The 13,483-nt window shown below is 39.8% G+C and overlaps 1 protein-coding gene across 1 annotated transcript in view; it reads right to left on the bottom strand.

Moving 5' to 3' along the window:
• Window positions 1–12,776, bottom strand: part of TTC39C (tetratricopeptide repeat domain 39C) — a 34,949-nt gene extending 22,173 nt beyond the window's left edge. Inside the window, exons 1-3 of the mRNA XM_061360530.1 lie at window positions 12,336–12,776; window positions 1,799–1,847; window positions 324–452 (exon numbers count right to left, since the gene is read on the bottom strand). Of these exons, the coding sequence (XP_061216514.1) occupies window positions 324–452; window positions 1,799–1,847; window positions 12,336–12,481 (324 nt within the window). The 5' untranslated portion in view covers window positions 12,482–12,776. The remainder of the gene's footprint in view (window positions 1–323; window positions 453–1,798; window positions 1,848–12,335) is intronic.
• Window positions 12,777–13,483: the final 707 nt, after the last annotated feature.

Genomic DNA, 13,483 nt, shown 5'->3' with positions numbered 1-13,483 from the left:
AGAGCATGTATGGATTAAAGTTAGCCTCAATTAGATGAGCTACAAGCTTCCTGAAATAATTCCAGCAGGACACTAATTTGATGTGTTAAAAAAATTACTAACGTCAACACAACCTGCTGCTTTAGAAGACACATTACTGACTAAGTATTTTATGATAATTAGGAAATCCAAACAGAGTATTTTACTGAATTTCTAAATGTAAATTAATCTTAACTACTCTTCACATATCAAAAATCATCCATTCAAAATACAAAGAGAACAGAAAGGAAATTCCAGAAATTTTCATCCAATATGCAATTCCATGTCTTATAAGTAATACTTACATTTTTCTTTATTTTATTCTTGATTGTTTCTATAACTCCGGCTTCTTCGCTTTCACAAAGTTTCTCTGTCGCCTTTAAGTCATCACAGGCCAGCTGCATTTTTTCTTCTTCAAATGTCATCATGGCATTCTACCAAAACACGAACACATTTGAATGATAAAAGTCATAAATATTTTCATTTCTATGAAAGCTATAGGATAGTGAAAGTTTGTATGAAAACTTGACATTAAAACTTACTAGTAATTAATTATGGTATTCTGAGGCATGATTTGCATCTGTGCAGGTACTGCTTTTATACAATTCATCCATGTAACAGGGCTTCAAAGCCAGTAACAAGTAACAGCTATTTCAAAATAACAACCACAGTTCCTACACATGTATGAAGGAAAAACCCACATCCTACTCCAGCTACTGCTGAACCAATTTCAAAAGGATTTCAAGGCAACTAACTTCTTTTCCTGATGCCTTATTAAACGAAAGCTCTGAATGAAACCAGCACAACAAGCGCTGCTGCTATGTTTAGAACAGCAGCTAAGCAAGATATTTCCAAGATCCACTGACGCTGCACTGTGATGTTACACTGGTTCAGCACATCAATTCAGATAAGCAAGCCTGAGATTCTCTCTCTTTCCTTTCTCTCTCCATGGACTTACAGGCATATGCCTATGCCCCGGGTTTCCTAACCAATGCATTTTTTTCCATATTGCATAGTCTACAAACATTAGAGAACATTCAAATTAATTTCATTTACAACTTACTTATTTGTGGCATATTATAATAAATCCTGTCCTTAAAAAAAGGTAGTATTACCATAGATGATTTCTGGTGTTATCTAAAATTAAGCACCAAAGTCAGAGTAAGGACAGTCTAAAAACCAAGACCTAAACATTTTCTAATACACCTGCTCATTTTTTTACATAACATATTCTCATTTATAATACATTAAAAAAGAAAAGCATTTAACACACTCATTATGACTCTTTCTTCAAGGCTTGGAAGAAACCATGTCTGCACATCACAAAAGCATTAACAGGCCCATTATGACTTTTTAGTCAGTCAGTATTCTCAGTTCTACTCTATTCTATGAAGCAATACACATGGACTGAACTAACAACTTCCACTAGGCAATACAGATAGAGAAATTTTCAGTAGCAAAAGCTATGAAGAAAATGGCATTTATGAGTATTATTTTAATAAAACCTCTAGTGCTCACTTGAGAGGGCTTTATTATGGCATTTTTAATGGAACACAAATATTTCATATATTTGAGAAGCTGAATCACAAAACCTTTATATTAAAAACACATGAATAAACAAGTTTTATAATAATGACTTGTTTTGTAGCTACATTTAATCTAAAAATTTGAAAACAGCCTCATAAAAATAAACAAAGTGTCAACCATAATGAACACATGCATACACATAAACATTAACCAAAAAAGAAGAGGTTTATACTGTCTGCTCTCAGCTACTCACCAAAAAACTGACAAAACTGGCTCCAAAACTCATTAATGGGCTATGGTTTCTGTAAAGAAAACAAAATGTAGTTAATATATTTGCACATATTTCCTATCATAGATACTGCATTTCTTGGTTTTAACTTATAGATCTGTAAATAAATCTTGGGGGTTTGTATCAAGTTACAAACAAATATACCCTGCAAGATATAATGAAATGGAAAGCCAAAAGCATCATCATTTTTATTAAAATGAATTTGTCTTTAAAAAAAAAATAAAAATCAAGCATTAAGATGTGGATATTAAGAGAAACCACCATCATCAAAATACATCCAGTGAAGGTGAAAAAGGAGCTGCAGATAATTTAAAGTCCGCAAATTCTACTTTCCTTTTGTGACCCATCACTACAATTTTGACCTAGCAGACATACTGATTCCCACTTCTCCCTTTTCCAATGAATTCAAGTTAATCTACCCAGAATAAAAAAAAGCATACGCCACCTAATATAAAGATGTTGGAAATGCAAAGTTCTCACAAGGTTTATGAGCTTACAGCTGTACTGCTTCAAGTCCAGAATACGTATCTTGCGTATCCACAAAAATTAAGTGGAATAGTTTTGAAGATGCTTCACCTATTCTGTCTGTGGGAGTATTCCAAAAGGGTGAAATTGACTGCTAGATCAAAAAACGCAGGCAAGCAAAATCTTGGTAATTTATGTGCCAGGTTGTAAGCTGCAGGACTACCGTAGTCACACAGACCACAAGGCTCCAGTAATGTCACACAGAAGGCACTTAAAACAATAATTTCAACAATACTGACCCATATTGTTCAGCAGTGGGCTGCCAGGTTATATAAAACACTGACTTCCAAGATTTAAGAACACGTAACATTTATGCTGCAGGTACATATATTGCTATAGTACAGGATTTAACCCTGCTTCCAACTTAATTCTGCAAGCTTCAGATTAAAATAGCCTTTCAAAACAGGACAGGCACTTGAAAAACATGGAGAAAGTTGCATATAATTTATTACAACACAGATTTACAGTCATAAACCCATATTATAATACAAGAGTTTGTTAAAAAAAGAAAAACAAGGAAAAAAAACCAAACCCTACAATCAAAGTAATTACAATTATTATAACTCAATAATAAAGTCAATAATTCACCCCCCCACCTTTTCTCACTTTTTCATTTAGCATAAATACCTAAAAGCAAGTACATGAACAAAACAAAAAGAAAGATAAACAGCGAATGCAAGCAATGCAAGTCAGAACAGAAAACCTTTCCTTTTTCATATGTACATCCAGAATTGAGCAATGTGTATAGATACAAGATCAACATAACTTGCCAGATTTTTTCATGATTTTTTCAACAGAAAAACAGGTTCGGTATTTTCGCCTGTGTTGGCAGGCTATCAAAGAACGACTACCATCAAATGCTTCAGCTATTCAGTACCTGGCCTGTTCTCTACCAACATCTGTGTTACACAGAGCAGGAGAAATCAGCTACTCAAGTTAGACTTCTGCAACTGGCATTCTGAGCATGAGCTCTTGCTGCAGAAGGCACATGGCTATCTTTTCATAGTTTTCAACTCATGAGGCATATGGGACCCATTCAACAGCCAGTCTTATCACCAAACTCCACAGCACATACCCATACCTATAAGGTCATACCTACTGCACTATCAACACCAATGAATCTAAAACTGCAGAACAGATCAGTACAAGCAATTTTATGCCCTGATGTAAAAACCTGCACTTACATCGTACTTTCAAGGAAGCTCAAAATTAAAGCAAATGTTTCATTATTAAATGGTTCAGTAGGCATCTCTCGATATGACTTAAGAAATAGTTATTTAGGTTTGCATTTCCCAGTAAGATCCTTAGAACACACATCTTGAATATTAAGTGTGCATCCACACTGACAATGTTACTTCACTACCACGCATGGATCCAAAGAAACTAAATTAATGAAGTAACTAAACTTTCAGCATCTGAACACCTACAGAAAAATTTACTTGTAAATTTTGTGTTACACTTTAGTTAAGACTTCGCACAACAGTACCAAGATTTTGACATACTTTTCTCCTCCTCTCTGAAATGTGCATAAGCAAACCAAACAAGCTTAGTAACATGCATTTGGCTCTCAGAAGCAGCATCCAGGCATCCCTTAGCAACAAAGATGCGAGTTTTATTAACAAACTATAAATATTGTGGAATTACAGAATAAATAGTAAAAGCACTGCATATGAAAACATCTTAAGTTCCAGACCACTTTTCATTTTCTATTAATTTCTAGAAAAAGATCCTCTTGTTGTTGAAATAGTTACTGAAGCTTAAAAAATAAAAGTAATAATAGCTTTAGAGGCAATCTAATTCCCTGTATATGGAAACAATATTTTCATATAGGGCAACTTGAATAATGGCCATGTTTGAGAGTGAAACTACTAAAATGGAATAAATGGGAATACAGTTGAAAAATCAAACAGCATACACATACTGCTGTTTCAATGGCTCAACATACATGCTAATTCAAGCATACTACTCAGACACTTTTTAAAAGTAGATTTTCTTTTCAGGACTGTAAGAGCCTGAATCTGAGTGTGTCCAAAGAATTGGTAAATGCTCCATCTCTGGCAGTATTCAAGGCCAGGCTGGACAGAGCCTTGAGTGACATGATCTAGTGCAAAGCATGCCTGGCCCATGGCAGGAGGGTTGAAACTATATATAATCTTAAGATCCTTTCCAACCCTAACCATTCTATAATTCTATGTGTGTGAAGATATCAGCATTTAAATAAGCATTTTGAAAGGTTTTATATTTCTCTTGGGTAAATTATAATATGAAGTTAAGACAGGCAGCTAGTTACAGTTGAGAGCCAACTGTTCTTCCAAAATTACAAAAGATACTGAAGTACTTACTGCAAGCAATGAAGATTTGTCCAAGTGAAGTAAAGTTTCTTCACCAAATAAATACTTATATTTTCAACTGATCTTTCAAAACTGCTTCACTTGCTTGCATTCTAACACTCATGGCTCACTTTGCTAACAGCTCATCCCCTACAATCAAAGATGACAAAAAACTGGGGAGCTACATTATTCTGATGTTATCATCAGCTGCAATACATGAAGTAAAACATTGCACATTACTTCTTTTTAATTTTCAGCCACTCCGTCTATAAAAAGCGTTGTCATTACAACACATATGGGCTGTAGCACATAAGGACCCTGAAGCAAGAAAACATGATGCATAATATTATACTTTGTCTGGGAGATGCTCTTGCAGAGACCATGGAGTTTGGCAAACAAAACATGAGAACTTTAACACAGGAGCTCCTCAGAAAGTTTTTGTGCCATCACTAAAGAAAGTAAGAGACACTTCCACCATATTCCTGCACAGTCACTGGGTAGAGACTATAGCTGCAGCTTTACAGAAGTTCATTTTTTAAGGTAACTTCAGCATTTAAAACCTGTTTCAAACAACTACTGTGTTTAGTGCTCAAACTTCACCAATATTCTGTTGGCTGACAAATTCTTCAACAGTTTAGGGTTATCTTTTCCTCGAGAGCTAGGAAAAAAAACTTTGCAATAGCACAGAACTATCCCAGTAAACACTAAGGCATGACTAATAATGACAGTAAGCTTCTGAGAAAAGCGCAATTCCATGAAAACAATTCTCAGCTCAAACTCCTAAGTGACCTTCAGCAGACATGATTTTACGTCTTTTGACAGATTCCAAAAAGTTAAAATACAAAAAAAATAAGGCCTCACTTGAGAAAATACCAACAGCAACCCAAAGGCCGTATGATGTCGACAGGAGTTACAGAACCGAATACAAAGAACACTGAGGCACTGCACTACTCAGGTTGAAGCAGTACCCCAGAAGTACTGCACTACTTTGAAGCAGTAACGTCCACTAAAAAAATAATCTCAAGGCTTTTGATTAGCTCAAAGATGAAAAAAATTGTCTCCAGACATATTTGTAAAATACTGTTTTCACCTCATCTATGAAAAAAGGACTCAGAAGATATTTTTATTATAAGAAACTGCTATTAACACCATTTCCACAAGATATCACAGTAAAAGGTTGTATGTATCAATAAATTTGGCATGTACAACTACGCTTAAGTAAGAAGTCATAAGCTTAAAGAGCACTGAAGCAGACCTTTGTCTCAGGTATATGAACTGGTGTTATATTGCTCCTCCCAATAAACCCTGACTAATTCACCTCATTTCATGGCATATCTCCAAGACAGTAATTCACTGTCAGAAGAAAGGTTTTTGCTGTGCCCCATTTTCGCACTCACAGAATCACAGAATCATAGAATCAATTAGGCTGGAAAAGACCACAGTGGTAACATTGAGAAGTTTTAAGCCCTGGTATAAGGCTGAGCTCATACAGCCCAATTTTACCATTACAAAAATCAGAACTGAAGCACACCAAAAGAAAAAAAATCAGTTATTCCTCAGTATTTTCTTTTTTTTTCTACAGCCATTTCCATTATAGTATTCCACTTACAAATACAACACTTCTAAAGCTACTACAGCCTAGCTCAGGTTTAAATTTATGTAATGTAATTAACCTGCTAACATTTCCTCTTTGCTCTTCTAGGCACTGCTATATTAAACACAGTCCACTGAGAATTCCAATCATCATACTCATGGTGATGCTAAATTTGTAACAAAACAAGTTATTTTCCTCCAAAGCATGACAGTAAAGCATAATGAAAAAAGAATTCATGTAAGTTCACAGATAAATACAGAAGCAGCTACTGAATAATTTAGAACAAGCAGAAATACCTATAAACTATATACCAAGGTTAAGGAATTTACTGCAACAACATACAAATCCTTTGGTCCTTATTCCATCACTGATTATTCTAGAATATAGTCTAAAAAAATACTTGTGAGACTACAAACATAAGACAGTTGTTTACACAAATACACAACCAATACTGGTATATGAAATTAATAAGGCAATATATGTATCATGAAAACATTACAGTATTAAGTAAGATACATTGAGAACTGCAAATGTCAGATCTAGGGTTAGTTTCTATTTCATAATCAGACCAAATTTGTTTTAACTGTTAGATGAACCCTTAGCATACACTTCTATTTTCACCAGAAACACATAATCAAAAGAGAAATTCAGTAATATAAACAGAATAACACTGTGGTGCTGTCCCATCCAGTTCTTACAGGATTTGTCTTCTCTTTCTGTAAATTAACAAGGAATTACTTTGCTTTAACTTCAGGCTGTTAATTAAATGCACAAGAATATCAAAACACTGGGAATTATGAAAAGGATTTTAAATTGGACCTTTACTTTGAAAAGTAGTTACAAAGCTGACCCACAATCTAGTTGTATCAACTGACTTGTACTAATTGTCCAATTACATGCTCTTTAATCCATAGGAATTATGGACTTTTCCAAAATACTTTTCCACAGTAGGTTCAACTGACCTGACCAAAATTACTTTCCAGGACAAACGATAGTAACTTAACTAACATCATGTAACTTTGTAACATCTTCGAGCTCCTGAACTGTATTAGAACAAAAACATGCCCATCCCATCACAGTAACCTGAAAAAACTTACTACGAGATCAAAGAATGGGCGACTAGGGAGCATAAAGGGTCTTTACCATATCTGTATCATTCACAGAGTTAAAAAAAGATCTGCTTGATATCACACCTCTTCTACCATCTCCACCAAATCTAACTTCTGAGTTACAAAATCAGATTTTGGGTTAGCTTTCTGTCACCTTCCCTTCGACTTCTAGCCAACAGATTTTGCTCTGAATGGGGATCCAAATAGATACCTCAATCTCCCTTTACCTTTTGCATCACTTTTGGCAACAACACCCATGTCTGCCATTAGAGCCACAAAACTAAGCTTCACATTCGATGCAGTCATCTCTATGTACCCTATGTCTGGACGATTTAATCTGTAGAACACTTAAAATTTTTACCATTTATCCACATCACTGGAAAATTGGCACTGGTTTTATGTGCCTCACTTACTATAATGGGCTCTGCATAGCATTGAGCAACGAAATCTTACCTCACTTAAGGTACCTATTTGTTACACATTAATATGGCTGCTAAAAATCACTACCCTCATATATAACTCTCCTTTCTATACGTCTGTCTAGCAACTGCTCATCTGCCTATCACTGCAATAAAAAAAGCAGCACACAGGGATGCTACAAGGGCACACATGACTCAATTCTCACACTGCTGATTAAGACACCATCATCCTCTCAACTGACTGACGTCAGTTCCCACCCTGCAGTCCTTATCTTTTCAGAAGCTACCAAAACATCTACTAAACCACTACGTTTTGTTCTTATGGTTCTTTTGCTAAACTACATAAATAAGAATTTCAACAGCAGTTAGACTGCCCGCACACTGGCCATCATCTACCTCCTTATCAATGCTGGCCTAATGTCACCTAGTCTCAACTTGCATTTGGGCCAAAAGTATTTTGGCCACAGACATCATTTTAAATTGCTAGTATTAGGTTCAACCACCCCCAGTGGAATTTCTAATGTTTGTATGTCTGTTAATATGTATACCATAACAGAGAATCATAGAACAGTTAGGGTTGGAAAGGACCTTAAGATCACCTAGTTCCAACTCCCGTCATAACTTTAAAAATGTCAGGTTTTTGAAGTAACCATACTAAAATTTTTTCCATTCCTTTCTCATTTCCTCCAACTTTCCATTCTTCTCTACATCCGGCTTTACCTTAGCAGGTTGCACAGTGTTTTCCTACACTGACCCCATTCTTCAAATCTTTACACATTTTGTCTTAAAGTCATATCTCCTCTACATCATCCTAATTTTCTTTGAAGATGACATTATATACATTATACTTCTCCATCTTGTACCATTTCTCTTTTCATTCAGATTCAAGCTGAAGACTTTTATCAAGCCTTCTCAGAAGTAAAAGTCATTCATGCAAAGAATCAAATGTTTCCCTGGTAAGAGACAGCATATTGTTGGACTTCTTGTAAGATGATATCCCTGATCTTATGCTTTATGCTGTGAGTCAACACTCAGCTACAAAGCTCCTGTTTTATTTGACACTGTTTTCTCTCCTCTTAGCTGGAGGAAGTTTTTAAATCATTTCTGAATTGCAAATGCTCTTAAAAATACATTCTTTTGACAGTTTCTTCCTTTCTTGAGTGTTTAGGAACCCATAAAGCTAGAAGGGAAAAACAACACTCCAATTTCAGCTTTCTTGCTAGTGCCAGGGTTGCTCACCAAAATTATACCATCCCATAGGCTGACAGTGAGCTTCATCTCCAGTGGTGGTGTCCTTAGTTAACCTTCACATCTCTTACAGCTTTCACAGGTGCTCAAAGTTTAAACTGATGAGAACTGGAATGGTGTCAGCATTGCTCAAGCGAAATAGAAAGATCAATACTCGACAGTTCCAGATACGAGTTAGCAGTGTAGGGACCCGAGACATCTTCAAGCATTAAAGACAGTGGTGCTCTCACTGATTCATGAAACCGGTATTTGGTTCACATTCAGAACATTGCCACCACTAGCTGGTGGAGGATCCAGACTTTTTTTTTTTTTAAATATACCTAAAATAAAGCATGTTGATGCTACTGGCAGATAATTTTTCAAACCCATGATGGCACATCTTCGCTCATAGTATAGTTTAAAACAAGTCACAAACTACACCTGACAAATCATTAACTCCTTTACAGAGGTACAACGTGTCATTGCAACTGCACAGAGTATCTGACATATAACAGACACGTTCATCTGACTTCTTCAGGTTCTAAATAAATATACATGAGCTCTAAATACCAAAAGACAAAACACTGTTCTCCCATGACCAACACAGAAACAATGGTTCTTTAGCCAGTAACTTCAAAGTACTGACACTCTTCAAAGGACCACAACTCTATACGCAACACTTTACTGGTGTTATACGCACAAAACACAGCTGCAATTTCTACTCTGGTTTTCTCAAGGAGTGCACAGAGTGGCCCACAGAGATAGCAGCATTGATATTAATTTTTCACAAAATCCTTCAGGTGGCATATGGAGAAAAAAATCAAATGAAAAGCAGAAGCAAAACAAGTAGTTTCTAAGGAACAGTTTTAAGTAGTTTAAATAATGTGGGTAATGAAACTGAAGTTCTGATGAATACTTGAGTTTCCAGAGACTTGTAGGTTCTTGAACAGTTCCCATAAGAAAAAATAAATACCATTCCTCCCTCCCTTGCTAGGATTCCTCTGACAGCTGTTTAGGTTCTGAAACAGAGCTAAACTACCTGCTTAGTCAGAAGTCTAGAATTAACACTTCCTATACAAAAGGTCATTCAAAATACAGCACTCACACCGAGTTAAAAAAGCTGTATTTCATCAGACATCTCTGAGCTCTAGCGCTGCAAATTACTAACATCCACATTAAACTACGGAGAGCTCCCAAAAGCTGCTCATTCGGCTTACCAGCTCCACTTCGGATGGGTTCTATTTCATATTGTCAAGCATGTACCAACAAAATATACTAATTTAAGATTGTATGCAAAGAAACATTAACAACTTTACTCAAGTCCTTGAAGAAAGAACACATCCAAGGACATACAAGCATGGAACCAAAAACCATTAGGAAAAAGAAGTTGACCTCACTGCACATCTCCAAAAATTCTGATTTATAGGAAGCTGAGAATACTTTGCTCTATCTTCTCTCATGTCTAAAGCAAAGTTTCAACATACAGCTAATCTGCCATTCAATAAAACTCTATTAGTTCACAGAAAGAACAACCCTGCTATGAATTCTGGGATGAGGTAGATGGGGCCAGAGATTTTCACAGTCATTTAAAAAACTAAGACAGCAATTATCAATTAAGAATCATAAAAACTACTTAATCTAATGAAGGAACTCCTATTTACTCCTGGTAGGTAGCATCAAATCAAGACCGAACTGAACTCAAAGGCACTTCTTGATAAAAACTGAACAAAGAAAAGCCCACACCGGGGGGGGGAAGGAATAAAAGTATAAGTGTCTGCATTTAAAAAATCATCAGTAATAAATCTTCTAGATAACCAAGATCTTGCAGAAAGATCATTATTCACCCTTTCAAGGGAGGACTGCATTTTGAAAATAGGAATCTTAATAACTTTACTCCCTAGCACTATTATACAATGTAAGAAGCATCACGTATTTAGAATTCCTAAACTACTTCCATATTCACACTACAGAGAGAAAGCAAAGGCACAACACAACCAGAAACTGGAGAAGAGTAAACCTCATCAAGTGCTCCTTAACTAGCACCTTAAAAAAAATACACAAAAGCAAACAACCAAAACACAGAACAATTGAGGACCCTACCAGATTCAAGAAATAAGTAAGGGTGCAACTCCATACAAATGTGAGCTGCATGTTATGCATGTGAGGAATGAAGAACAGGGACCCAACTTGTCACCTGCAATGTTGCAGTTAGTTTCATGCAACTATATTGCGTATGTAACGCAGCAATATATACTAAAACCAGAATAATGTGCTTAATATTAGACTGTGGCAGGTACACAGTGAAGTTATGGTTCTATTATTTTTAAGGGGGGCTTTGTTAATTTGCCTCACTGCCCTCACTCTACATCCAGACATCCTTTTTGTAAGATTTAAGTACACAAGTACACCATCACTATGATGTGCTATTTTAAGTCCAAGTCTTTTTTTAATCACACAGCCAACAACAGCATAGTGCATATTAATTATTCACAATGTATGCGCAATTACAGCAGCTCAAGCTTGGGTGGAACACGTTAGTCCTCACACAAAACGCAAGGGCAGGTATGGGCAATCTCTTCTTTAAAACCGACTTACGCAGTTGAATTAACGCCATTCCTACAAGATAACTACTTAACGCACAAACCTTGACACGACGAACGTAGGGGATCATGAACATAATCTTATAGCCTGAAGAGAATCACAGTAGCGTTTACGGATCAGATCACACATGAGCACCGGAGCGAAACTCCCTTTCCCCCACCCCGAGCCGTCTCCAGGCACACGTGTGTTTACTCACGGTCGCTAGCGAAACGCGGCCGCTGTCACTGAGGGACCCGTCGACCGACCCCTGCCCGGCCCTTTCTTCCCCCGCCCTTCCCCAGGGCGACACCGCAAACCCCGCAGCGCGGAGATGCAGCCTCTCACCCACCTCCACGACGGCGAGTCACGCGTGCCCCTTCCCCACAGAGAGCGCCTGCTGAGGCGGCAACCGTACACAACAACCCTCCCCGCTCCGAGGAGCCGCGCAGGAGCAAGGCTGCCCGCGCCAAGACCCCTGCCCAGGGTAAAGGAACGGGTGGGGGAGGTTGCCTGCGCGCCTCATGGCCCCGCCGAGGAGCGGAGGCCGTCTTAGGGTAGAGAGCGAGGCCGGCGCGGTCGCGCAGGTGGGTGGCGGGGACAGGTGCTCCGAGGCCGGGCCACCTGCGGCGGCGGGAGCGCCCGAGGCCGTGCTGGGGGACTGCACCCGGGGAAGAGAGGAAGGGAGCGATCGGTCGGTGGAGGGGCGGTCGGGGTTACCTGTATTTCTTGAAGAGCTGGTCTGACTCGCGAAAGCCGTTGTTCAGCAGCATATTGATGCCGGCCAGCGCCAGCTCCGCGTCCTCGATGGGCAGCGGAGCTTCCCCATCCTCCCGCCGCGGCGGCGGCTGCTCCGAGCCGGCCATAACGATGAGGAGGCAGCGGGACCCAGCCGGCTCTCCTCTGCCTACCTACCCACCTATCTATCTGTCTGCCTGCCTTCCTGCCCCTTCCCGGTGCTACCTCACCGTGCCTGAAGGAGGGAACCGGGGGCACCCAACACTCGCCGCCGGGCCGCGCTCCCCTCACCCGACCGTGCTGCAGCGACCCGCCAGCCGCCTCGCGCCCGCAAGCCCTCCAAAAGCAGCGGCGCCCGCCTCACTCCCCAGCACGCAGGCGCCGAGGAGCCGCGCAAGCGCCGAAGGGCGGCGCGGAGCGCTGCGAGAGGGGGGACGGTGGTAGAGGAGGTTTGCAGCCGCGCAGGCTCTCGGAGCTCTCCGCTGCCCTTGGTCGAGCGCTGCCTGGGGGCCCCGTCCCTGTGGCATTGACCCGAGCCGAGCACTGGTTGCGCGGCTTCGGGAGGGCTTGTGTGTGTGGAGCTTTCTTGTTCTGCTCCGTCCTCCCGTTTGGGTTTTTCCCGTCCACACGCACGCCTCTCCTCACCGGGTGAGTGGGTGACTGCCGGCTTTCCACTCCCCTGAGCCTTCTTGCAAAACCAGCTAGGGTTTTTCACGGGTGGGAAGCGGGAGCTGGGGTTGCAGCAGGGCCTTGGGTGTGAAGGGGCGGAGAATGGGTTAAGAGCAGCCTAAGGAGAAGGACTTGGGGGTGCTGGTCGATGAGAAGAAATTGAACGTGAGCTGGCATGTGTGCGCACAGCCCAGGGACCAACTGTGTGCTTAGCTGCATCAAAAGGAGCATGGCCAGCAAGTCCGCGGTGGTGATGAGGTGGTTTTGCCCCTCTACTCTGCTCTCATGAGACCCCACCTGCAGTACTGCACCTTGCACTGGGGCCACCAACACAAGAGGGATGTGTTGGTGCAAGTCCAGAGGAGACCATGCACCTCTCCTATGAAGGCAGGCTGAGAGAATTGGTCTTGCTCAGAGAAGAGAAGGCTCTGGAGAGACCTTAGAGCAGCTTCCAGTGCCTA

Source organism: Neopsephotus bourkii, unplaced genomic scaffold, assembly GCF_033783945.1.
Source record: "Neopsephotus bourkii isolate Nb327-2 ecotype Australia unplaced genomic scaffold, CSIRO-AGI_Nbou_v1 NB_1027, whole genome shotgun sequence".
In the NCBI taxonomy this organism is placed as follows: domain Eukaryota; kingdom Metazoa; phylum Chordata; class Aves; order Psittaciformes; family Psittacidae; genus Neopsephotus; species Neopsephotus bourkii.
The sequence above is the reverse complement of the archived record's forward strand: the minus strand, read 5'-3'. Positions and strand labels throughout refer to the sequence as shown.